At 42.6% G+C, this 24,368-nt stretch overlaps 1 protein-coding gene across 1 annotated transcript in view; it reads left to right on the forward strand.

The window, feature by feature from the left end:
- Positions 1 to 10,254, forward strand: part of LOC310744889 (sodium channel protein type 1 subunit alpha-like) — a 45,110-nt gene extending 34,856 nt beyond the window's left edge. Inside the window, exons 19-24 of the mRNA XM_083576818.1 lie at positions 1,043 to 1,315; positions 1,604 to 1,657; positions 2,953 to 3,094; positions 5,829 to 5,929; positions 6,097 to 6,367; positions 7,398 to 10,254. Coding sequence (XP_083432944.1) covers positions 1,043 to 1,315; positions 1,604 to 1,657; positions 2,953 to 3,094; positions 5,829 to 5,929; positions 6,097 to 6,367; positions 7,398 to 8,557 — 2,001 coding nt within the window. The 3' untranslated portion in view covers positions 8,558 to 10,254. The remainder of the gene's footprint in view (positions 1 to 1,042; positions 1,316 to 1,603; positions 1,658 to 2,952; positions 3,095 to 5,828; positions 5,930 to 6,096; positions 6,368 to 7,397) is intronic.
- The last annotated feature ends 14,114 nt before the right edge of the window (positions 10,255 to 24,368 follow it).

Below are 24,368 nucleotides of genomic sequence, written 5' to 3' on the forward strand. Positions count from 1 at the left end.
CTCTTACCCAATCTCCTTCTTTTGGTTATAACCCAAGTGAATATAATCCCTTCCCGCCCACTCTGCAATAAGCTTATATCTCCGCCTGTAAGAGATTAGCTCTCCTGTTATATTCACAGCCTTCTGTTCTCATTTGTTCTCGAATACATTATTAAGCACATAATAGGATCCCACTTTCCCTTCCTCATTTTTTCTAGAGGAATATATTTATTTAGATAGTTATTTGAACACGCAATATTCACATTACCTTTTATATTAGACTTAAATAATTATTAGGGCAGCAACAACAATCTTCCTTTAAAAAATATTTTTAAATGCAAAGTGACAATATCGTCTTAGAAAGACGTGGTCTTCTGTGACGTAAGTGTGTATCGTCACAGAGCCAGAAGATGACTCATTCCATCTTAGAAAAGGGATTATGCCTTGGGGAAAAGAGGTGTGGGGAGGGGTTTGCCAAGGGCAGCTGTTCTGGGTGGATTCAGTGGCAATAAACATGCTTTGGATAAAGACTGCAAGTTTTATACATGTAAAGCAAGAATAAAGCATGAAATGCACATAGGTAGCCTGCTTCTGAGCATAATGCACAGAACTAGCCTGCATAAAGCACATTAAAGCATGATTTGTGCAATAAGACCACATCATCCTAACTAACTAGACTAAGGCATAAGACCTTATCACTGGGTAGGGTGAAACATAATAAGGCATAAGGCAGGAGCCCACTGCTTTCGCTGGAGTTGCTAAGAGCCCCCAGGACAGCGACAGACATGGCCTCTTAACAGCCATGATGGTAATGGCTTGCTAATGGTTTAGAAACTTTCCCCCAGAACTGTGGTTTTTATTTAAATGCAGATTTATGTTAATCAAATGGATCAGTTGATTAAAATGCTTCAGCCACTTGACTGGGATTTAATTGGAGTTTACCATTAAGTATCTGATAAAATCTAACACCAGCATCAGAAGCTACCTAAATACTTTTCCCAACATCAAATCTTTTGCAGTCGTTTCAATAACTTCTGTTCACTTCTCTTGTCGTTTTGTCTAGGTGGTTGTGAATGCTCTGGTAGGAGCCATACCTTCCATCATGAACGTGCTTCTCGTTTGTCTTATATTCTGGCTAATTTTCAGCATCATGGGCGTCAATATGTTTGCTGGCACGTTCTACTTTTGCATGAATAATACAGATCAGAAGATGATTTCACATGAAATAGTTGCGAATAAATCAGTTTGTGAAAGTATGCCAAATGTATCCAGATGGACAAACGTTAAAGTAAACTATGATAATGTGGGAGCCGGATACCTTTCTCTACTTCAGGTTGTAAGTAATCCCCCATTAGATACCGGTAATAACTTCCATTGGCAGTAGGTTGGATGTCAGTTTTGTCGGGTGGAATCCCATTGGTGTCCTTCCGCTCATCGAAGGATGCCTGCTATGAAGGGAGGGGGAGGCAATCTTTCCCAGTTTCCGCCTACAGCTGTGCATGTGTGCTAAAATGGTCACCTGTATATGCAAGAGTTTTAAGCTCTGCTTTGGAAAATTTGCACAATATTCTCAGCTATTAGAACTTAGATCGTGGATAGCTTTTAACATATCGCCTCTTTATAGGCCACCTTTAAAGGATGGATGGAGATAATGTATGCTGCTGTGGATTCCACAGGTGTAAGTACATGATGGTATCTCTCTCTTTTTCTTTCTCAGATGCTGATTATGTATGGGTGGGTGTTTTAAAGCGCTTACTATCATATTTATTCTCTTAACAACGAAAATAGTCTTGTCTTTCCAATTTGTTTTTTAAAACATCATCCCCCCCAAAATTGGGCATCTTGTCTAAGATTTGGTACTTGGCAAGTAGGGGAATATTCTGGAAGTGGAAATTGCTTTCCTATGGACCAAAGAGCATGAAGTTAACCTTTTACTCTTAAGTCTGTTTTTTAACTTGGTTAGTCCCAAATCTGGGAACAATTCAAGGTACCCTACTAAAGGGGTCCAAGGTTTGGGTTCTGTCCAAAAGCTCAGATGGGAGCCAACATGCCATAGGACATCCTTAAATGGCATCCTGGTGGGATTTCTCCATAGATCTGCATAAATCCTTTCACCAGGATTAAGCCTCGTGGTGATATCAGCCAGCAATTGGGTTTGCTGTTACGGGACACAGACTCAATGCCTATGCCAAATCCAGTTTACATCTGCTGTCAATAAAATTGTGGCCATTTTCATCCCAAGCTAGTCTTATGTCTTTCTTACTACGTTTACAGTGTTAGTTCCCACCCCGCTCTCATTAATTGCCAGTCCACCCACAAATTAACCCTTTACCTTAAGTCTGTTGGTTAGGAAAGTGATTTGAGCAGCTCTGCCTCCTGTTTGACCTTACTTTCCCTTTTATTTTCTCCCTCACTTACGTCCTTGTTTCTATTCTCTTCCCCCCTGCCTCTCCTTAGTGACAGCTAAGGGAGAGTGGGAGCAAGCACTCATGCACTAGAGGCCCAGACCTGGGAACATAAGAGGCTGCAAAGTACCATAAGACCATTAGTTCATCTGGATCAGTATTGGAAGCAACCCTTCAATATTTTAGACTGGGATCTTTTCCAGCCCTACCTGGAGATGTCAGGGATTCAAGTCCTACTGTACCATTAACTCTTAGAAACAAATGTATCCCTAGTTTAAATTGCCAACAAAACATGTGAATAAACTAATCCCAACTGTGGTTCTCAGGAAGCAATTGCAAGACCAAGGCCATTCTGTAGAACATTTTTCAGCATCTATAAGGGAACATTGGGTTTTGTTTAAATATGCTCTAGTTTTGTGAACTGGCCTTATGTATTTTCTACAGGCATCTATATGCTTATTCTTATTTCCTTGGTATTGGTGTTTAAGCAAGCACCTACATGTTTTTAGAAGATAATCTATGCAGCCCATTGGGTACTGATCTATTTTTATGTTTCCTTGCATTATAGTTGGATAAACAGCCCAGATATGAGGCCAACCTGTACATGTATCTTTACTTCGTCATCTTCATCATTTTTGGTTCATTCTTCACCTTGAATCTTTTCATTGGTGTCATCATTGATAATTTCAACCAGCAAAAAAAGAAGATAAGTGTCCAGATTATTCATTTCTACTTCACACAGTGAGCTGTGTCTCACAGAAAATACAGTGGTACCTCGGGTTACATACGCTTCAGGTTACAGACACTTCAGGTTACAGACTCCGCTAACCCAGAAATAGTACCTCGGGTTAAGAACTTTGCTTCAGGATGAGAACAGAAATCGTGCTCCAGCGACGCAGCAGCAGCGGAGGCCCCATTAGCTAAAGTGGTGCTTCAGGTTAAGAACAGTTTCAGGTTAAGAACGGACCTCCAGAATGAATTAAGTACTTAACCCGAGGTACCACTGCAGTCAAAATGTCATAGTTGCATACCATTCAAGAATCGGCACTATGTTTTCTTACTGCCATAGCATTTGGAGGTGCTTATACAGTACTACTGGTGTGTTACTTAATTTACACCAATATTCAGTTTTCTGAATGGTCAGCTGAACTTTTTGTTACAGTGTAAAACCTGATTGGCAAGTTTGCAATGAGACATTTGTCCTTTTCTAGCATCTCTTACAAATGGATAATCGAGTGTAGGCCATAAGGCAAATGGAGTGCCTGAGTGCACCTCACGTTGTCCATTAGCAGCAACAAACACTGCTTTAGAACTTGACCAGGTTACTTGAATTTGGAAGGAAAAAGAGAAATAGAGTTGGGTGTCATCAGCATATTGGTGATCTCAAAACCCAGACATCCTCCCCCTGTGGTTTTGTGTAGATATAGCTTGGGGAAGAAGATGGAACCCTGAGAGACACCATAGACCAAAGGCCAAGGTATCAAACAGGAGTCCCCTAGCACTTCCTTCTGAAACTGCCCCTCCAAGAAGGTCCAGAATCACTGTAAAACTGTCTTCTATTCCCACCATAAGGTCTAGAAGGATAGCATGACTGGTGGTATCAAAAGTCATAGACAGGACCAGCAGAACCAACAGGAACACACTCCCCATTGTCCTACATAGATCATCCATCCAGGTGACCAAGGCAGTCTCCATTTCATAACCATACCTGAAGCTTGATTGACTTGGCTGTAGATAAGTTTCCTCATCCAGGAATACCTGGAGCTGAGGTGCCACAACTTACTCAAGCCCTTTGCCCCCAAATGGGCAAAGAGTTTCATATTCTGGTATGTATGGGGAGAAGGGATAGGAACTCCAAGTGTACATCAGAGCATCATGGCTCTGAAGTTGATTAGTTAGTTACGGATATGTATGATTTTTAATGGATCTCGTTGTTCTCCATTCAGTCCTTCCCTCCCATAAACCACCACTATATTTTCTTTGGGAGCATCAGGGATTCCATTTCTTGAATAGAAGGAATTTCATTGGAACGAGTTTTTCTCTGACAAAAACTCTTTCCTTCTAAGGAAGCCGCTTCCATCTCAGGAAGAGGGAATCTTTTGATCCAATCCAAACTGTTGATAGAATTACTATTCCTTCTGCTGGAGGTCAACTGATACAACAGCAGTGCAATTAAATCAACATTCTGCACTGTATGCAAGCTGTCAGTATCCTCTAATACAATTTGCAGTGACCTATGGATGATGAAAATAAATTAAATTGAAATGTAAAGCGTATGTACCAAAAACCACCACTAAGCAAGTACCAGAAGTAATTCAATTCAAGAAGGAGTTAACCAAAGCCAGTAAACGGCTTCTTTCGAGGATATTCCATCACTTAGGGAACAAAGGGTATTCATCAAATAATGATCCGCATCAAATATTTTCATTTTCCTCTTTAAAACAAACCCTACATGAATGCAAAATAATGCCTACACTGGTAGACTGGGCAGGTGAATGTTCCATCTTTATGGATGGAATTAAATGCTGATGTTCCATCTACATGAGCATATCAGCTTTTGAGACAGAATGATGCATCCCCCTTTCCTCCCATAGTCCATTCTGGGAGTTCTTAGGCACTCCAGAGCCAATTTGAGGGGCACAGGGAGAGGGGCGGAAACCCCATAGTGCAAGCAGAAGTCCTTACACAGAGTTTCCACACAGGGCTTGTTAGGTGAATCCCAAAGTTTTGTGGTTAAAATATATCCATGAAGAAGTAATGCGCTTACCCATCTACTTGAAATAAATGGGGTTTACCCATTTATATATGTATTAAAAACGTTTTTGCGTCGCTGCGTCATAAAATATCAGTGTGGTGTACAACAATTAAACATAAAGCACTATTTTAAAAAGTCAAATAATCATTAAAGTGACCAGCTAATCAATTTAAACAGGTGCAAAGGCCTACCAACATAAAAAAGTCTTCAAGAAATGCACAAAAGTCAAAAGTGAAGGGGCTGCCATATCTCTGATGAAAGAGTGTTCCATAGCTACACTAAATTCCTGGTTTCTGTTTGAAGCCAGTTGGGCCTCTGCAAGATGAGGTACAACAGGCAGCCCTCCTGTGATCAAGCTGGGATATTAGGGCTCAAGGTCCTTAAGGAATCCTGGATCCAAGTTGTTCAGGGTTTTGTGTATTAATGCAAGAACCTTGAAACTTGAAGCTGGCCCATGAGCACATGGGCAGTCAGTGCAGATGTTTTAGCAGATGTGTCACAGGCTGTCTGGCATCTGCTCCCATCAGCAGTTTTCACCTGCTGGAGCTTCCAGGGCAGCCCCACATAGAGCACATTGCAGTAATCCAGCCTCAAGGTTATCAACGCATGGAGTACAGTGGCCAAGTGTGTACTTATGAGTCTAAAGTTATGGTTATAACCAGTGGGGTTTTTTTAATTCCTTTACTTAGGAGGACAGGACATTTTTCTGACAGAAGAACAGAAGAAATATTACAATGCAATGAAAAAGCTGGGGTCCAAGAAACCGCAGAAACCCATACCCAGGCCAGCAGTAAGAATGTCTTGTATCTTTTAAAAAAAACAAAAATTGCATTAATCAGACAAAAGCTTTCATTGAAGTTTAAAAAGCAAGTTCACCGAGAAAAACAGCTTTCCCTTGCCCATGAAATGACATCACACCCTTTTTCTGTCTTACTTCTCTCTGTCTTGTTTCTGCAGAATAAATTCCAAGGCTTTGTTTTTGATTTCGTAACCAAGCAAGCCTTTGACATCGGGATCATGGTTCTCATCTGCCTCAATATGATCACCATGATGGTAGAAACAGATAACCAGGACCCCTCTGTGGAAGACACTTTGTACTGGATCAATGTGATTTTCATCATCCTTTTCACTGGGGAGTTTCTCCTGAAATTGATTGCACTCCGCTATTATTATTTCACTATTGGTTGGAATATATTTGATTTTGTGGTCGTCATTATCTCTATTATAGGTAAGAAATATTTGGGGCTCATAAGTGAAGAAAAGGGTCAGCTAAAGAAAGTATTTTGGAGATTTGGCATAAACTGTTGTAAACGTTGCTGGTACCCACTTAATTCCCTTTTTCTCCACTTGAGACTACAAAGTCTACATTGCAGCATGCATGGCGAATTGTTTTAACATTGTATTGCATCAGAAATGACACAAAGGTCTTTTATAAGTACTTGAGACTTTGTAGATGCAGGGGATTCAATTTAGTGGGGTCAGAAATGGTATGAAGAGTGGATGGAGAAAAACCTGTGTCAACTCCTCTCATGACACATCAGAGGCACCCAATGAAATTGATTGGCAGCAGGGTCAGAATGGGCAAAATAAAAACACTTCTTCATACAGTTAACAATTAGCTTCGTTCCTGCAAGGTGCAGTGATAACCACCAGGTCAGGCAGGTTTCAAAAAGGAGTATTATTTCATAAATCACTATTATTTAAATCCCACCTTTCAGGATATAAAACCTTCCAAGGTGGCTTACAAGGCCTTCCTCTGCTTGTGGAGGTGACTTTGAGCTCCTACTGGCAGAAATAGGGGACCATGTTTGTCTGTTCCCCTGCAGTTACCCTGCCTTACAGGTCTGAAGGTTCCCTCACCCTTCCAGAGCAGATGTTCAGTGGCCACAGGGGAGAATTTCAGCAAAATTACCCATACCCCCTTCATCTAGCATGGACATCCTGTGAGCAGGATAGAATTTTTGAATCCATCCCATAGTATACACAGAGAAAATTAATTATCCCAGTGACAGCAGGAGCTGTAGACATCCCAATGTCAGCCTAGCCTAGCATTCTCTCCTTGACCTTTCACAAGACAGTTGAGTCAGAAAATAACCACAATACGTGAACTAAAGCCAATTCCAGGTAAAAATAAAAAACATGGGGATAGTGATTTGCCATTTCCACCTCACACTGCAGCCCCTGATTGAAAATGATGTGATTGTGTATTACATTAATATGTAATATTATAAAATGGTTTGCCCTATTTTTTAAAACAGGTCTTTTCCTGTCCAAACTCATTGAAAAATACTTTGTGTCGCCCACTTTGTTCCGAGTGATCCGACTTGCCAGGATAGGTCGCATCCTGCGTCTCATCAAGGGTGCTAAAGGGATCCGCACTCTGCTTTTTGCCTTGATGATGTCTCTCCCTGCCTTGTTTAACATCGGTCTTCTCCTTTTCCTGGTCATGTTCATCTACGCTATATTTGGAATGTCCCAGTTTGCCTATGTGAAAAAGGAAGTTGGGGTTGATGACATGTTCAACTTTGAAACATTTGCCAACAGCATGATCTGCCTCTTCCAAATCACCACCTCTGGGGGCTGGGATCGCTTGCTGGCTCCCATTCTCAACAGCAATGCACCAGACTGTGACCCCGAAAAAGTCCACCCAGGAAGCACAACCAAAGGAGACTGTGGCAATCCTTCCGTTGGGATTTTCTTCTTTGTCAGCTACATTATCATCTCATTTCTGGTTGTGGTCAACATGTACATTGCTGTCATTCTGGAGAACTTCAGCGTTGCCACAGAAGAAAGCGCTGAGCCTTTAGGCGAAGACGATTTTGAGATGTTCTATGAGGTTTGGGAAAAGTTTGATCCGGATGCAACCCAATTTATAGAGTACTGCAAACTCTTTGATTTTGCAGCTTCTCTGGAGCCGCCTCTTTTAATACCAAAGCCAAACCACCTCCAGCTTATTGCAATGGATCTTCCCATCGTCAGCGGCGACAGAATTCACTGCCTTGACATCTTGTTTGCTTTCACGAAACGTGTCTTGGGCGAAAGTGATGAAATGGATGCTCTCCGTGTTCAAATGGAAGATCGGTTTATGGCTGCCAACCCTTCCAAAGTCTCCTACGAACCCATTACAACTACTCTGAGGCGGAAACTGGAGCTGGAGTCCGCTAAAGTCATCCAGCGAGCCTACAGGCGGTACCGTGCCTCAAACCCGGTGCGTAAACCTTCATTCATATATGACAAAGGCAAAAACAAAATGGACCCTGATAAGTTGAGTTTGAACTTGCCCCTGGAAACGAGGAAGAGGAGCTGCTCCACCACGTCACCACCTTCATATGACAGTGTGACAAAGCCAGACAAATACGAACAAGAAAAGTCAGAAAAAGAAGAAAAAGACAAAGATGACAAGGAGAGCAAAAAGTAAAAACGAAAGTGAAAGTGTGTGATCCTGTCTATAGCAAATTTGTTTACAGCATAAGGAAGTTACCACTGATAACTGATAGGGATTGTGCTGGAAGTGTATGCCAAACTGCCTGTTTCTACAGTTATCCAACATAGTACACTTGTGCACCCAAGGCCAGCATTGAACATAAATAAGGCAATCGTCATCTTATTGTTGGCTGAATAGTAGGGTAGCAGACTTGTGAGGACAATGCTGTGCTTCAAACCAAGAGGCGCGGATGGAGATGGATGTGCAAAATAGCTACAAACTGTCAGGACACGTCCATAATTGTGTCTATCATAACAAAAAAAATACCCACCACTGCTGAAGTAATTGTATCCACTGTGTGCATCCCAGTCGCCACATGTGTCCTGTTTGACAAATTTCTCTTGGTGCCGCCATTTTTCTGTTTACAAATCGCTGTTTAATTATATGTTGAGCAAAGGAGCGAGGTGCTCCCTCTCATATATTTGTTTACATGCATTCCCTCCCCCCCCCCACTAACACACCACCCTTTATAACTTAGGATATGGATGTGATATTTTGGACTTCTACTCCTTGTGGGTGTGGTCCAATACAAGCATTTAGCAGAAAACCCTGGGTCTGCTGCAAAGAGATGACTTTCTAAAGAGGCATGTCAGGTAGGCGGAACAGTCAGAAGAAAGGAAGAAGCGTCAACGTGGTTAAAGGATGTCGTTGTGTATGTGCCAGGTTCTGTTTAGATATTAAGTTAAGCATCGGCTGTGCTTGCATAGACATGGCATAGGGCTTAAAAATCAACCTGCCTTTGTAGATATGCAGAAAAGGACAAGGTTAGTCAAAAGTTACACACACCCTCCCACAATCCATGCAGTCCTCAAATTCTGTCTCAAGAACAAATAATGGCCACTGCTAAAAATTTGTTAATCAAATCGAGCCCCACGTTGGGCCAAAGATTCCTGCAGTGCAGGAGCTTGAACTAGATGACCCTAGTGGGTCCAGTCCAGCTCTACAATTTTGTGATTCTATGAAATAAATTCAAATCCTGATCTGGCCTACCTTAGTCTACTCCAGAGAGCTCCATTGTGAGAAAAGAAACGGGAGGGTGAACAATTCAAAATTCCAGCATGAAAAGAAAAGCTCAGAGGGACTCCTCTGAACAACCGACAGGTGCTCAGCTCCTCAACACAAGGAATCAGAAGGGGCAGTGAGGAGGAGATGCAAGGCAGGAGAAAAGCCCAAGTGGAAAGCAGTAGCTGAGAATGGCATCGGCCAACACTTGGCAGGCTGGAGAGGAAGCACAAGCATCTTTGCAAAGGAAGGTCCGATCCAGGCAGAAGTGGCCTATGAAGTGGTTCTCCAGAGAGAGCCAGCAGCTGCTACAGGGGTACAACCCTCACCCATAATCCCTAGGGGAAAACTTGAGGCATTGCAGCCAACACCATAAAGGCATGTGCTCTCTGATTTTGGTGGGGCTGCTAGACTGCAACTGTCCACTTCCATGGTGTTGGCTGTGATGCTTGCTGTTTCCTGGCACTTACAGCTGAGGATAGGAATTCACCCTTGCTCTGCTCTGCAGAATTAACCAGTAATTTTGCCTATTGAACTGCTTCACTGGCTGCTGCTGACTCCAGGCTCCTCCGCTTTGAAAGGAGCCAGTGCATCTCACAGATAAGGCCATTGGCTTATTTAAACTGCCTGAAACTTGCAGGTGAGATAGTAATATCGAAAGCCACCAGGCACTGTTTTCACCTGGTAGTTCTAAGGATCCCTCTGTCGCTTCCCCTTTCCAAAATCGTTTAGTTTGGTCAATTCCGAAAACTTCAATGGCTGCTCCTGAGAGATTCTCATGGTTTTGGCCCAGCCTTCACCAACTTGTTGCACTCCAGATGCTGTTGAACTGTGGCTCTCGGCATCGTTGACCATTGGCTGGGGTAGGCTAGTTGGGCCAGTTTCCCTTCCTCCACCTCTACTATTCTGATGTAATTTTGGTTTGTGTGCGCGCACATGCATGCACATTTATACTAGAGAGGGAATGCTGAGGTGATATTTTCCTTCTTCAGATGAAGAATGGTTCCAGGAATTGCTGTGAAATATGGTAAAGCCACATGGTAGATCAGAATATGAAATTACCATCCACCTCCTCCCTAAGGAGAGAGGGGTGCCATTGGCAGAATCAACCCAGAATACATATACATCCTATTCAGGCCTTTATCCCAAGGATTTAACATGTGAGGAGGGGGAAGGTTTAATGAGTGTCCCCATTGCCCTCCTCATGTTTAAAGGCAACTGTCTGCGGTGGGGGGGCCTCCTATGCTGGTGGAGATTCTTGTACATTTTTGGACCCTGATTTTTCAAGGTTCCAAGTTGTGTTTGAGCCTGCAGAAGGACAGGAGGCTTATTTGGTGCAAAACATTACCCCTGAACACCTCAGTTTGAATGCCTGAATAGGGCTATGCATATTCTAAAATATGGCATGGAATATGCTCTTCCTAGGTATGCACGTGCCTAGTTTCTATCTCAGAAACTAGGCACATGCATGCATAATATGATTGATCATGACAAAATATAGGTGGAAGCTTGCTTTCAAAACTGCACTTAATATCTACACAGTCCATGTAGCTTATATTTGTCCAGTAGTCATTTTGGTTAGATTTTAAAAATATATATATTCTTTAACTTACATATTCTTCTTAAAAATTGATTTGGCAAAAACAAAAATGAAGTTTAATAATGCCACCATTAAAAGATTAACTGATTCACAAAGTGTTTCATTTCATTTTTATTTATTTTTTTTGGCATCACAAGAATCTTACGTGTATTTCCTGCAGTAGACTAGCATGGCTACCCCTCTGGTGCTTATTTGGCAAGTTAGTTTACCCTGATTATCTCTCACATACAGATAAGAGATTTGCATGTAGCCATGCCCTACTCTATAGCTCATGCATAGAGAAATTTTTTTGCAAATAACCAAAAAGAGAAGCCTAACATCAGGTTTCAGCTATTTGCAGATTGAAATGCCAGGATGAAGTTGCATTTGTGCAGCTAGAAATTTTGCTACACACTTTAGGGTAGTTGGGTGGATTTCCCCTCCCCTTCCTCTCCTGTCTTTTGTCATGAAATATTGCATTTTAACCAGTACATTCCACAATTCATCCATTGAACTGGACAAGTTGGTAATTTTATACTTGCCTTATATTGCTATGCTTCGGACAAACGTAGCCAAGAATCCTAACCAAATGTTAAATTCCTCCAGGATAGGAAATTCCTCCAGGATAGGAAATTGTAGCCAGGGGGAGCCACAAGCCAAGACAAAATCTGGCCTCCATTGTTCTGTAATGTCCTGCACTGGAGGGAATATTCAAATATGTAGCTGCTTAGCTTTGTCCTGAAACAACCGTATTCTTTCCTGTGCAAAACTATGTGTATCAGTGCTTGCCCTTTTAAATAAATCCTTGGGCTTTTGAAAAGTAGCATTTGTTTATGAAAAAAAAAGAGAGAGGAATGATTGCCTTAACACAGGTAGCATTTACTGCAAGAAATGTGAGCCTTCTGTTTAGTGTGCAATCTTCCAGCAGCTGTTAACATTCTTTTCTATGACATTATCAGTTGGATAATAAAGCAAGGGCTGTGTGTATTCTGTGCAAGTGTGGGTTTGCAGTGGAAGCATCCTCTCTGATACTGGGGTCAGAGCCAGGTGTGCTGAGGACCTCGCCTTTTTCTCTCCCCACCCTTCTCTCTTGTTGAAAACCAAATAGTCCACTGGATTGTGGGGGGCAACGGTTGTTGTGAATTTAATATGGCCAGAGAGTGGAGCTTCAGTGCCTTATTTGGCTGTCTCTTAGGTGATGCTTATTCCCTGCAGCCCGGGTCTATAATATGAACCTGTTAGCTTAACTGATCGACAGATATAGAGAACAGCTGGAATGCATATTTTCCAAAAGAAAAAAAAATGGCGAGTCCGACTGTGTTTCTTCATCCCAGCATCCCTGGGTGTAACTTGCAACCTGCATGGCACCTTGGAGAGCCTTATCTATGAAGTTTGCTACCTCCTCCCAGGGTCCGCAACAATGCAGACTTTATAGCTTTAACAGCAAGCCAGATTTTCTCTTCCCCCGCTCCTACCCAATGAAGAGTTCTGGAGAGCTTCCTTACTGTGATATTTTGGTTGGTCCAATAAAGGCATTGCCATACTGTGGAGTTTGTTTGTTTGTTTGTTTTCTTATGGGCCAACATAACACATCTTTTCCTTTTTTGCTTTAAAATATTTTCATCAACAAGTGCCTGCAGTTAATCAGGTGGCAAATTTACTTTATTTTACTGTAATTTACAAATAATCTCCCAAACTGCAGATGGCAAGCACCGCCTTAGAAGAAGCTTTCCCCATTCACTGTCACACAGTAGGGAATGCCTCTCTTACAAATCACATACCTTGCAGGCATCTTCTAAAAGCAAATGTATGCGTTTTGCTTTGGGCCTATTGCTTTAGTCACACGTAAATGTGATCACTTCATTACTTCCCTAATAAAATTTACAGTTGACTGAATATTTCTTTAATCAGGTGGCAGCCTTACCTGTATTCCTTACAGGTAGTATAAGCCAGGAGCTGGGGAACCTGCGGCCCTCCAGATGTCAATGGACAGCAACTCCCATCATCCCTGACGCTTGGCTATCCTGGCTGAGGCTGATGGTAGTTCGACAACACCTGGAGGCCCAGATATATAAGTCATCATGCTTTGCCATCCCCTGCCTCTTTCTCTCTGTGCCTACTGCTTCTCCAGTCTTTTGCAGAAAGAAAAATCCCAAATCCTTCTAAAATACCGTTCTTTGAAGTGTGGTTGACATGTGCAAAGGCAATGAAGTTCTGCAGTATATATTGGCTACAGAATTTAGGTTTGATTTTGTGCAGCATCTAGAGCTGGTATAGAATACATACAGCCTTGCACAGGGCTTTCAGAAGAAGATTGTATTCTGGTACTCTTTCCTGTGTCCTAGCATAGGAAATCATGCATCAGTGGCAGAAATCAATCCATTGTAGAGACAAGAGTTTTGTTTTAAGTTAGCGACAACCTGATGCCGCTTAAAAGTGTCCTTTTTAATGACAGTCATGTGATGCAAAATCGTTTCTATAAAGATGTGCTGTAAACAAGTGCAATACTTTACGTGTCTACTCAGAAGCAGTTTTCAGCTGGACATGCTCCCGGCTAAGTGTGGATGGCAGCCTTAATTGGTTTAAAAATATACATTTATATAACCTTTTTATATTCTCAAAGTCACCTTGCTTTATGTTGCCAGTTTGCAGTTATAATAGGATTTGTGACTGCAATAATCACTTTCTTATTTATTTATGTATTTATTAGACAATTTGTTTTATATCACCACAGTACAACATTTAACAGGTGCAAACAAGTTTGACTTCTTCCTTACCTGTCCCCTTGTTACCTCTTCTTCAGTGGGTCATGTAAGGAGAAAAATTGAACAATGTGGTAGATGAAATAATTTCACATTACAAGGGGACCATGAATCGCCTGATCTTTGTAACTGACAAAAAGAGTAAATGATTGTTTTTTCCTTGTGACATTGCTTTGATCAGTCATTTTGATCTTATAATTTATCGACTACTCCATCTGTTGCAGTATTTCTTCATAGATAACTCATTTTTTATCCGTGCTGTATTTGAACTGTCCTGCATGGGACCCACAGTCTGTAATTTCATCTCCTCCTTCCACAAGAACAAAACAGTAATACTAGAATCAAATCGTTATCAGGACATTTTTTGTTTTGTTTTGTTGGTTTCTTACAGAGGGAAAAAGCGAAACTTACTCTTTTACTTTTGCTATTGACTAGTAATCTATATTGATGAACTGCATGTAGAAGACTATTTTAGCATAAATAACTATCAAACTACATTACTAACAAGCCAAAAGAATAAAGCTAATAATTTTTATCATAATGCAGATTCATTTTGTGTCTCTGTTGTCTTAAAATGTAATGAACAGCCATTGTCAGCTTGTTTTACATGGAGAAGATTCGATTCATTACCCACACAAATGCCATTACAAAGTTCCCCCGTATTCAATCATTGGATAGCCAATACTTTCCGAGGGCAGTGAATGTTCTCCTGAGCACTGTTTTCTCCCAGCTACTTTTCCCTTTTCCCCATCACTCCTATTCTCTTGCTAGTTAACAGTTCCTTCCTTCTTTCCCATTACTCTGCCCCTGAGCTCTTGACTTGCATTGTCCAAAAAAGGATGTTGGCAGCAACCCTGGCATATATTTCTGAGGAGCTGCCTTGATCTCAGGGAGTGGCTGGGAAAAGGCACAGGTCAAGGCCATGGCAGTTGTTAAACAACTTCCAAGAGCTGAGCTGACTGAGAGCCACACTTGAGAAATGTCCTTGCAAGCCATTTGAGGCTCCCAAGCTCGCTCTGGCCATCACAACAACAACAACAACAACAACAACAACAACATATTATTTATACCCTGCCCATCTGGCTGGGTTTCCCCAGCCACTCTGGGCAGCTTCCAACAAAATATTAAAATGCAGTTGTCCGTCAAACATTAAAAGCTTCTCCAAATAGGGCTGCCTTCAGATGTCTTCTAAAAGTCTGGTAGTTGTTCTCTTTAACATCTGGTGAGAGGGTGTTCCACAGGGCGGGTGCCACTACCAAGAAGGCCCTCTGCCTGGTTCCCTGTAACTTGCCTTCTCGCAGTGAGGAATTTCAAACAAACTGTGTGGACTTTCTCGATGCCTGTCAAAGCTGAAGCATGGCGTTGGAGCACTGCACAGTTACTAGAATTCTGTCAGCACAGGGTAATTTTATGCTACATCTTTCCTAATCGTTCCCACCACTTTTCCACATATGCTCCACCATGTAATTCCTCCTATGACCTGGATGCCAAAGAGCCCACTGATGCACAAACTGGATTGCCAAACTCATATTGTCGTTTGGGTTTGCTGCTTTAGAGTTCTGCTCACAAATACATTTCTAGATCAGAGAGATTTCTCCACCAGCCCTTTATACCTTCCTCAGTATGTTTCCACCCCTTTTCTCACATCACACTCCTTCTCTTCCAACTGCCTTTTACTGTGCTTTGATAGCTGACCACTGCTTCTCTTACCTGCCTGTTGCCTTGGGTGAAAAATCACATACAATGTAGATGATGGAGGGAGAAAGCTGCATTCGCCACCCAGAGTCCCTGTAACATTTCATGTGAGTGTTATCTTTCAAGATCATCAGTCTAGTGGCAGAACCATGGCTGATTCCAGGTTGCATCCTCCATACCATTGTTGATGTCTGCCTCTGGCTCAGCACAATCCTAGACGCTGATTTTCAGCGGCTTGCTACAGTGGTGCCTCATGCCCATGGGGACTGGTAGGGCAGAAGGAAGGGAGTCCATCAGTAGGTGGTTACAGAGCCAACGACAGGTGGAGCCAACTAATTCTGGTTTTGTTCCCATCCTCCTCCCTGCTGAGGGAGAGCAAAATTGAGATGGAGGAGGAAGGGTCAGGGCCACCTCAATGTGCTGGTTGTAAGTAAAAAGGCAGTGTTGAGATTTCCATTCCACCTTAAGAAGCAGATGTGTGGAACTGTTGCATGTCACATGTCTTTTTACATTCCAGCACAGCTTGCTGGGAACTTCCATTGTGTGTATAGCTTTTGCTTTTCCCGTTCTTGCTGAGAAAGACGAAGAGAGAGACGACATGTTTCTTTGTCCTGATTTATGATTAATAAATCTGTAGTTGTAGTATGCTTTCACAAGCCTCACGCCTATTCTGTGTGCTCAGCGCAATCTGCTGATAGTGTGTCCTGGCTTTGAAGCCCGGGTCCCTGATTTACGTCAGAGCAGAGGCCGATGGTCTTTGCAGCGGGATGACTGGAAGGCGACAGCCCAGCTGGGGCTAGCAAGCTGGCCTCCCAGCCCTCTGCATGTCGACAGGCAGATGGGTGTGGGCTGACTGAAGGCCGACTAAGGTTGGTGGGGTGGTGCACCACTCACCTTAAATGACCAGCCTCCACACTGACATATTGTCCCACACCTAGTCTGCAGACAATAGTGTCTGGGATGGGGGGAATTCCTAATATTATTTTGCCTCTTGTCGAGATCTTCTTTGGAGCACGTTAGGCATTTTGCACATGAAGCTTTGTCTATAATTGCTGGAGAGAAGATGCACAATTTTTCCATGCGTCAGTGCAAAAGCAGACCACAATGTGCTAAAGTGGCAGTAAGTTGGGATATTATATGCAAGCCGAGGGTTGTACCAGATAAAAATAACACAGAATACCTCTAAAAGCCAACCACCAAGGGCCCAGGTGTATTGGTTGTTGCATACCCTAGAAACAACTAAATTGCTCTCATTGCAGAATGCATCCAGGAAAAAAAATTATCTACCTCTGAAGTACATTAGGAGAAATCTCACTGTAGCAAAGACTGCAGTACAAGAATTAATAATGGCTGGCAAACCTCTGCATTATTAACAACACGTTCAGGAGAGAAATGATGGGAGCACATTGCTGCTTTCCTTCTTTTAGCACACAGCTTTATTGAAGTGATGCAGGTACCCTTAAAAACAAAAAAAGATTCTCTCTCACACACCTCTATTGTGGAGAGACAGCTGCTTTGTAGCACGAAACACAGATCCACCTAGTGCCTGTCTTAAGAAAATAGATCACACTGCAGTGCAACCCAAGCAAAGTAAACTGCGGCACATTCTCATCTCTGGGGAGAGAGGGGAAATTGCATGCCGGCTCACACATGGTCCCTGCTGCAAGAGCAGCTCTTGATGGAAACAGGGAAAGGCACCTCATCAACAATTTATCAGAAACCCAAAAGGCAGCCAAGTTCTGCATTTTGGACTGTTTCTTTCCCCCCTTTCCGTTCAGTCAGTTGATGCTGCAAGTTTGCTAGAGTTGAATCAAGAGACACAATGAAAGCTGCACTTGGACAGCAGCTGCTGTTTAACCCACCGACCCATTTTAATATGCACATTGTGTTGAAAGGTATGTGATTGTTGGCACATTGTATTAAAGGTATGAAATTGTTATCCGCTGAAAAGCAACATGCATATTAGGTCTGTTCTGAGCTTACATGGACACTGATGGTTTTAAGAAGCTGCATCTTCGAGGAATAAGATGTGCATCCATGTTTCCGCTGCTTCTTTTTAAAATGGCGTGCATACATTCCATGGCAGCCTTTCCGCATTGTACACTTGTCAGTATCTAAAATACACTACAGCAATAAATATTTCACAATGCAGAGAGGGTCTGGGTAGTCTGCAGCCGTTTCTGCCATTCTCCAGACATGGCACAAACCCCAGAGTGAGGCTGTATCCCTATACACACGTACCTGGGAGCATGTCTCACCGAGCGCAGAAGGACTTACTGCCAAGGAAATGCTTATTCAAAACAATTCTGCCCTGCTTTTTTCTTTTTAGAAAAAGTTCAAGTGGGTGGCGCTGTGGGCTAAACCACAGAGCCTAGGGCTTGCCGATCAGAAGGTCAGCGGTTCAAATCCTCACGATGGGGTGAGCTCCCGTTGCTCAGTCCCTGCTCCTGCCAACCTAGCAGTTCAAAAGCATGTCAAAGTGCAAGTAGATAAATAGGTACCGCTCTGGTGGGAAGGTAAACGGCGTTTCTATGTACTGCTCTGGTTCACCAGAAGCGGCTTAGTCATGCTGGCCACATGACCTGTACGCCAATAAAGTGAGATGAGTGCTGCAACCCCAGAGTCATCCGCGACTGGACCTAATGGTCAGGGGTCCCTTTACCCCTTTACCTTTACCCTTCAAGCCAGCTCAGAAGAAGAACCATAAAATGCATCAATATGCCTAGTAATGCACTGTGGATGAAGCAAACATAGAGATCTACAAAGACACAAATGTGTCTCAAATGTGCTGTGGTGTTCATACAGGCAGGAGGGTCCTCAGTTCAGACCTCAGCATCTCCAAGTAGGGTTGAGAGAGACTTCCTTCTGAAATCCTAGAGAGCCACAATCAGTGCAGACAAGACTGAGCTACATGGACTGCTACATCTCACTCTTTACAGTGCATCTTCCTATGTTCTGGATGTGCTGATTATTGTTGTCACTAGCATTCATCCATCTCGAGAGACCACTGTCCCTCCAGGGCTGAAGTCAAACCTCTGTGTTGCCAGCCCCAAAGTGACCTCTCTGGGGTGCAAGCCTGGGCAGCGCGTATGGAGGTCCTGGGCTGCCCAGATGACAAGAAACACCCCAACTTGCGTAACATATTTGTTCATTATTACAATAGAATACTGAAATATTCCTGCTTTGAATTTGATAAAAAAAAATTCAAAAGCGGCTTGCAAATTACAGACCTTATTGAAACATAAAAATCAATGTGCAAAACAATAAATAGTAGGAGACGGCATAAAAATATGAAAAGCTACAATAAAACAGCGAAAATCAATCAAATCAATTATAATGAATATACATATGGAAATAATTTCAGATCTTGAAAGACCTTAATGGTAAGTTCAGGCATTTGTTTGTTTTGAGTATCCAAAGAGCTCACACCTGATTTAAACATGACACTGCCAGGCATGAAGGAAAATGAGTATACAGCATTCCACCTGGCTGGCTTTGCCTTCATCCTCATACATACAACATTAGCAGAAACTGGGTAAAAGCAATGGGAGCTCACCCCGTCGTGCGGATTCGAACATGACCCGGAAGCTGCCTACAGACAAACGCTGGCTCCCTCAGCCAGAAAGCACACCCCATAATCAAATTCGACTGAACTAAACCATCCAGAGGTCCTTTACCTTACCTTTACAACATTAGCACACCAACATACACAGTACCCACCTAGATAATCTCTCTTTTGTGTGCCACCACTAAGGCAAGCTGGTTTGAAAAAGCTATTGGCCACATAGAGTTTGATCCAATCTTAGTCATGCTTAAATGCAGTGAAATCAATGGGACATTACTATTACGACTACTACAAGTGAATCCGAAAAATTTAAGAGCATAAAGCATAACATAAAAACACAATACTTTACCAAAATTTGTACATGTGCAAATTAAAAGGATGGCTATGTTTTGATTTGTGTGTTGTTTTAGAAAGTGAGAATGAGGTAGATTCACCTTTAAACATCAACTGAACCAGATTTCTCCCCCATCCATAGTACAAACAGACACAGGCATATTCTCACCATCTTCTGATTAGTGTTGTCAATAGCATTGATTTTGCCTAAAAAGAATGTGAGGCTGATTTAGAGATTCCTACTTAGGGTGAATGTCAGAGAATGTTTGAGGGGAAACTATGGGGAGTTTTGATAATGCCAATGACATTTCTCACAGGGATTGCATTCAGCCCTGGTTCTAATATACATTTGGAGGCTATAATTAAAAAGACTGAGTCATCTGCTAAAACACCGTCAGCTCAATATCACAAATCTGTTTATTACCAATGTGAGTGTTGATTAAATATATTTTAAAGATACAAGGAGTCTGTACTCTTTCTCCTTGGGACGCAGCCAAAGAAAGTGTTATTAATGAGAATTTCTTAGTTTTGTTTTCTATAAATAGATACAGTTTTTCTCTTATGAACCTATTATAAAAATACTAGGCTCTATGGTCAGTTTTGTCCCACTGTTTTAGAATTTTCCAGCAGCGGTTATTTGACCTGAGAGGCATGGGGAAGGTGAGGTGAGAGGAATGAATGGAAGAGATGATATTGTCAATTTTTGCAGATACATTGACTGCACATTTATTTTAAAGTCTGAATCTCAAAATAACTATGAATTGCCTTGGAGACCTCAGTTCCATTTGCAACAATTTAGAAGGATCCTGCTTTGCTTTTGGCAAGTCCTATTTCCAAATCAGACTGATTTTGTCATCCAAATTTAATCCACACACCCCTTTTTTATAGCTCCTAGTTTTCTGAATGTCCCACACAACATTTGGATAAATATATGTACCACTGTAAACAGTGAGAAGTAAACACCCTTCTATGTTCCAATTCACATTGCTGTGTCTTACTCAGACACCTTTACCTATGAATGTCTTAAATCAAGTAGATGTTAGCAAGAGTGTAGTGAAAATAAATGGTATTGGTGGCTGAGATGTTGCAGTTATGCCATCAGGTGCTTTCTTCCAGTTTTGAGGATAAAGAGAATTGTGAGCTTCTTGCAAAAGTAGGCAGAGCAATTCTGCATTATTATTAGCATCTTTGCCCTGCTCCCCATAAATGATAAAAGAAAGGGGGGAAATTGATTGCTGATTGTAAAATAAGGTGACACTTGCCTTTCAAGAAATGCTAGAAAATTAAAGAAAGTGATCAAGGAGAACAAGAAGCACGTTTTCCTCTTTGTTTGGATACAACTGGACACCATTTTGAATCAAGATGGTGAACTGAACTTTTCAAAACTGCACTGGTTTTCACCACGGTTTTCAAAATGGCACAGAATTTGGGGTTTCCTCACCTGAATTCCCGAGCAGTGCAGGGTACCAAACTGCTGGTAGAAAATCATCCATCACTATGCCTGGCATATAGAAGATCGCTGGTTCGATCCCAGGGATCTGCGCTTAAGGGTCTCAAGTGGTGATGGCAAAGATAGATGCATGAAACCCTAGAGAGCTAGTGGTAGTCAGAGTAGGCCAGAGGACAGGGAATCTGTGGTGCTCCTGATGTTGTTGGAACAACCCCCACTGGCCCTTGACTACACTGGCTGGGGCTGATAGGAGTTTGGAGTCCGATGACATCTGGAGGACCACAGATGTGACCTTCTGCAACACAGACATATACCTGTCATGATAGGCATTTTTCTAAGAGGAGAGAGAGAAGGGCAGGAGGGAGGGAGATTTCAGGGGCTAAATATTTTGTCCGCTGGAGAGAGAAAAAAACGGACAAGACTATAAATTAAACGGGTGAGCCATATATCTGAGGATGGGGGGGCGGAACCAATTTCTTCATTCCCCGCGCCCTTTCCCTATGACGAGACATATTTTTGAGGCCTGTCTGATGCTAACATACGAATTTTAGAATGGAAGGGGCTGCAGAGAGCTTATGGGAAAGTGGGAGCCTAAATGTAGCTTTCCACTGTGATTACTGACAATTTGCAGTCTGGATTCCTGATGAAGGTGGAGGTTTCTTGGCAGTGGAGTTCTGCAGAGCTGTTGCAGACCAGAAGCCATTGATCTAAGATCCATACCAAACGGAGCCAAGAGGGACTGCTGGAATAATTATAAGCCGACAATGTGGCTTTCTTGGGGAGGGTGAAGCACTCCTAATCATCGAGAAAGGAATCATCACCAAGGATGTTTTAGGTCATTTCCATCCGAGTTATTGCAAGCGAAATACAAAAGGAAGGAATGATTGATTTTGCAAATGTGTTCTTGGGGGCAGGGTGGAGTGAAGTGCTGGCAGTTCAAACTGGAAGATGTTATTATCTATGCTCAGTCAGAAGAGCGAAATATTTTTGTTTCAAAATGCGCATGTGCCTTAGAAAAGGGACTCACGCTGCATGTTGTTTTCAGGTAGAGTCGAGACAAAATAAAAAACTGATGTTCATGCTTTGGGTTCAAAATGTGAATACCTGTGGCCACATAAAAGCTAACACATAAAAGGGAACATGTTTATTTGAACCTTTTCATGAAATGGTAGCAGTTGCTTGAGTGGGCAGTTATGTATTATTTCCCAAGTCCTGTGTGGCTGTGAATAATGGACTTTAGGTTGCCAGCAGTATTTCCACCCCCCCTCTCCCCTTGGGGAAATGCTGGCAGGTTCTATAGTTGATTTATTTAGGTATGTGAGAGAAGAGGAGGGATGCCTCATTCAATATGGTACATGCTACCTGCAATCTTTATAAATATATGTATCCTACATACTAATATTAAAGTAATTTTCCAAGTAGGGGTCCTTATGAAGCCCATAGAAGGAGGTATCAGCAAGCTATGGGGAACCTGAAGTCTTGCACGCCTGTGTGCACGCACACACACACACACACTTTTAGAGAAAAGCTAATGTGGGTGGGGGATGCGGGTGGCGCTGTGGGTTAAACCACAGAGCCTAGGACTTGCCGATCAGAAGGGCAGCGGTTCAAATCCCCATGACGGGGTGAGTTCCTGTTGCTCGGTCCCTGCTCCTGCCAACCTAGCAGTTCAAAAGCACGTCAAAGTGCAAGTAGATAAATAGGTACTGCTCCGGCGGGAAGATAAACGGCGTTTCCATGTGCTGCTCTGGTTTGCCAGAAGCGGCTTAGTCATGCTGGCCACATGACCCGGAAGCTGTACGCCGGCTCCCTTGGCCAATAAAGTGAGATGAGCGCCACAACCCCAAAGTCAGCCACGACTGGACCTAATGGTCAGGGGTCCCTTTACCTTTACCTAATTGGGGTGGGGACAAATAAAACCCCATGCTGACTGAGCATGCTCAATGGGCATGGAATGCTGATTGGTTGTTGTGGGAAAGACGATTGGGGTGGCGGGAAGGAACATGCTGAAGCACAGTGTGATCGGCTGGCTGGCAACCTAAACAGGAGCACTGCCCCACACAATCTCCTGCCTAATAATTGTCACTCTTAAGTGTTTTAAATTCCTTAATCTAACTACTGATCAGCTGAACACAGCAGCCCCGTTATAAGCCTCTTCCTTATAAATTATTGACTATTTTGGAAAAAAAGAAAGTAATCTGATGGTTGATCTGTAAAATAAATCTCATAATGAGAAAGCAAAGCAGCCCATACATTTACTAGCACCACACTGCAAAAGCTTCAGCAATACCTGCTAAATAAGAAATCCTCTGTATGTCACCTGGAGAACACAAATCAAACACAAAAATCATTGCAGGCCAAAGCTGAATACTGCCAACAGGAAACGTGATTGGAACAATCAAATGGCAAATTCCTCTGCAATGGCAGGTGTGCTATGTTGCAAAATGCCGTTGGAAATCCAATAGCCAATGTTCTTGAGGCTCTATGTTTTCTGTGTGCCATGTGGGATGCCAAATGTTATTAGTAATTGTTTCAGTGATCTGGGTTTCCTGAATCTGAGCCGCTTTTTTTGCTCAAATGTAATCGGATATGCTGAGCACCCCCTCTTCCCCTTTCTACACACGTGCTCCCTGTACCACACCAGTATTGAGGCAAGTGGTTTGACGTAGTCGCAGAGCCAGCTTCCCAACATAGGTGTTGCTGCTGTTTACCTGGATGGGGCTTCCCATTGGTGGAAACCATCCTTATCAAAATCAGTAACAGCCATTCTGGTGTTGGTAGTGCAGCTCTGCCCTGCCACCGACACCACAAGTGGACCACACACACCCCACTTTGAATTGCTTCTTGTGGCTGCTGCCTCCACATTAGAAACTATTCACATGCAGCACCTTCTTGGCACCTTGTTTTGACCGGACCAGCCATGGTCTCCCGGTGACTCCCCCCCTCCCCCATAAACACAAGCATTTCTGGGTTATTTAGAGCTTGCCTGCAGAAAGTAGAGGCGTGTGCTGTCGATCCAGGATGATTCAAAATTATTCAACGTCATCATTAAATATGCATAAACCTAAGTGCTAGGAAGATGCAAATTACTGCTGAAGCATTTCCAGTTACACCTTAAATCAAAGCCCAAGTGGATTGGACTCATCAGAACGCCTATATTTTGACTTCCAAATTTGCTGACTGTTAAAAGAAATTGGCTTAAACTCTCCTTTGCTTTCCGTCTGTTAGGCTTCCCCACAAACAAACATTTCCAATCCCTTGATCACAGTGAGTTTATGTATTGGGTCTGTGTGCACTGAAGCCTCTCTATGCCTGTAGTGGCTCCCTCTGACTCAAAGGCCCCTACAGGCAAAAGGAGA

The sequence above is a fragment of the Podarcis filfolensis genome (assembly GCF_964270895.1).
Source record: "Podarcis filfolensis genome assembly, chromosome: 1".
NCBI classification, from domain to species: domain Eukaryota; kingdom Metazoa; phylum Chordata; class Lepidosauria; order Squamata; family Lacertidae; genus Podarcis; species Podarcis filfolensis.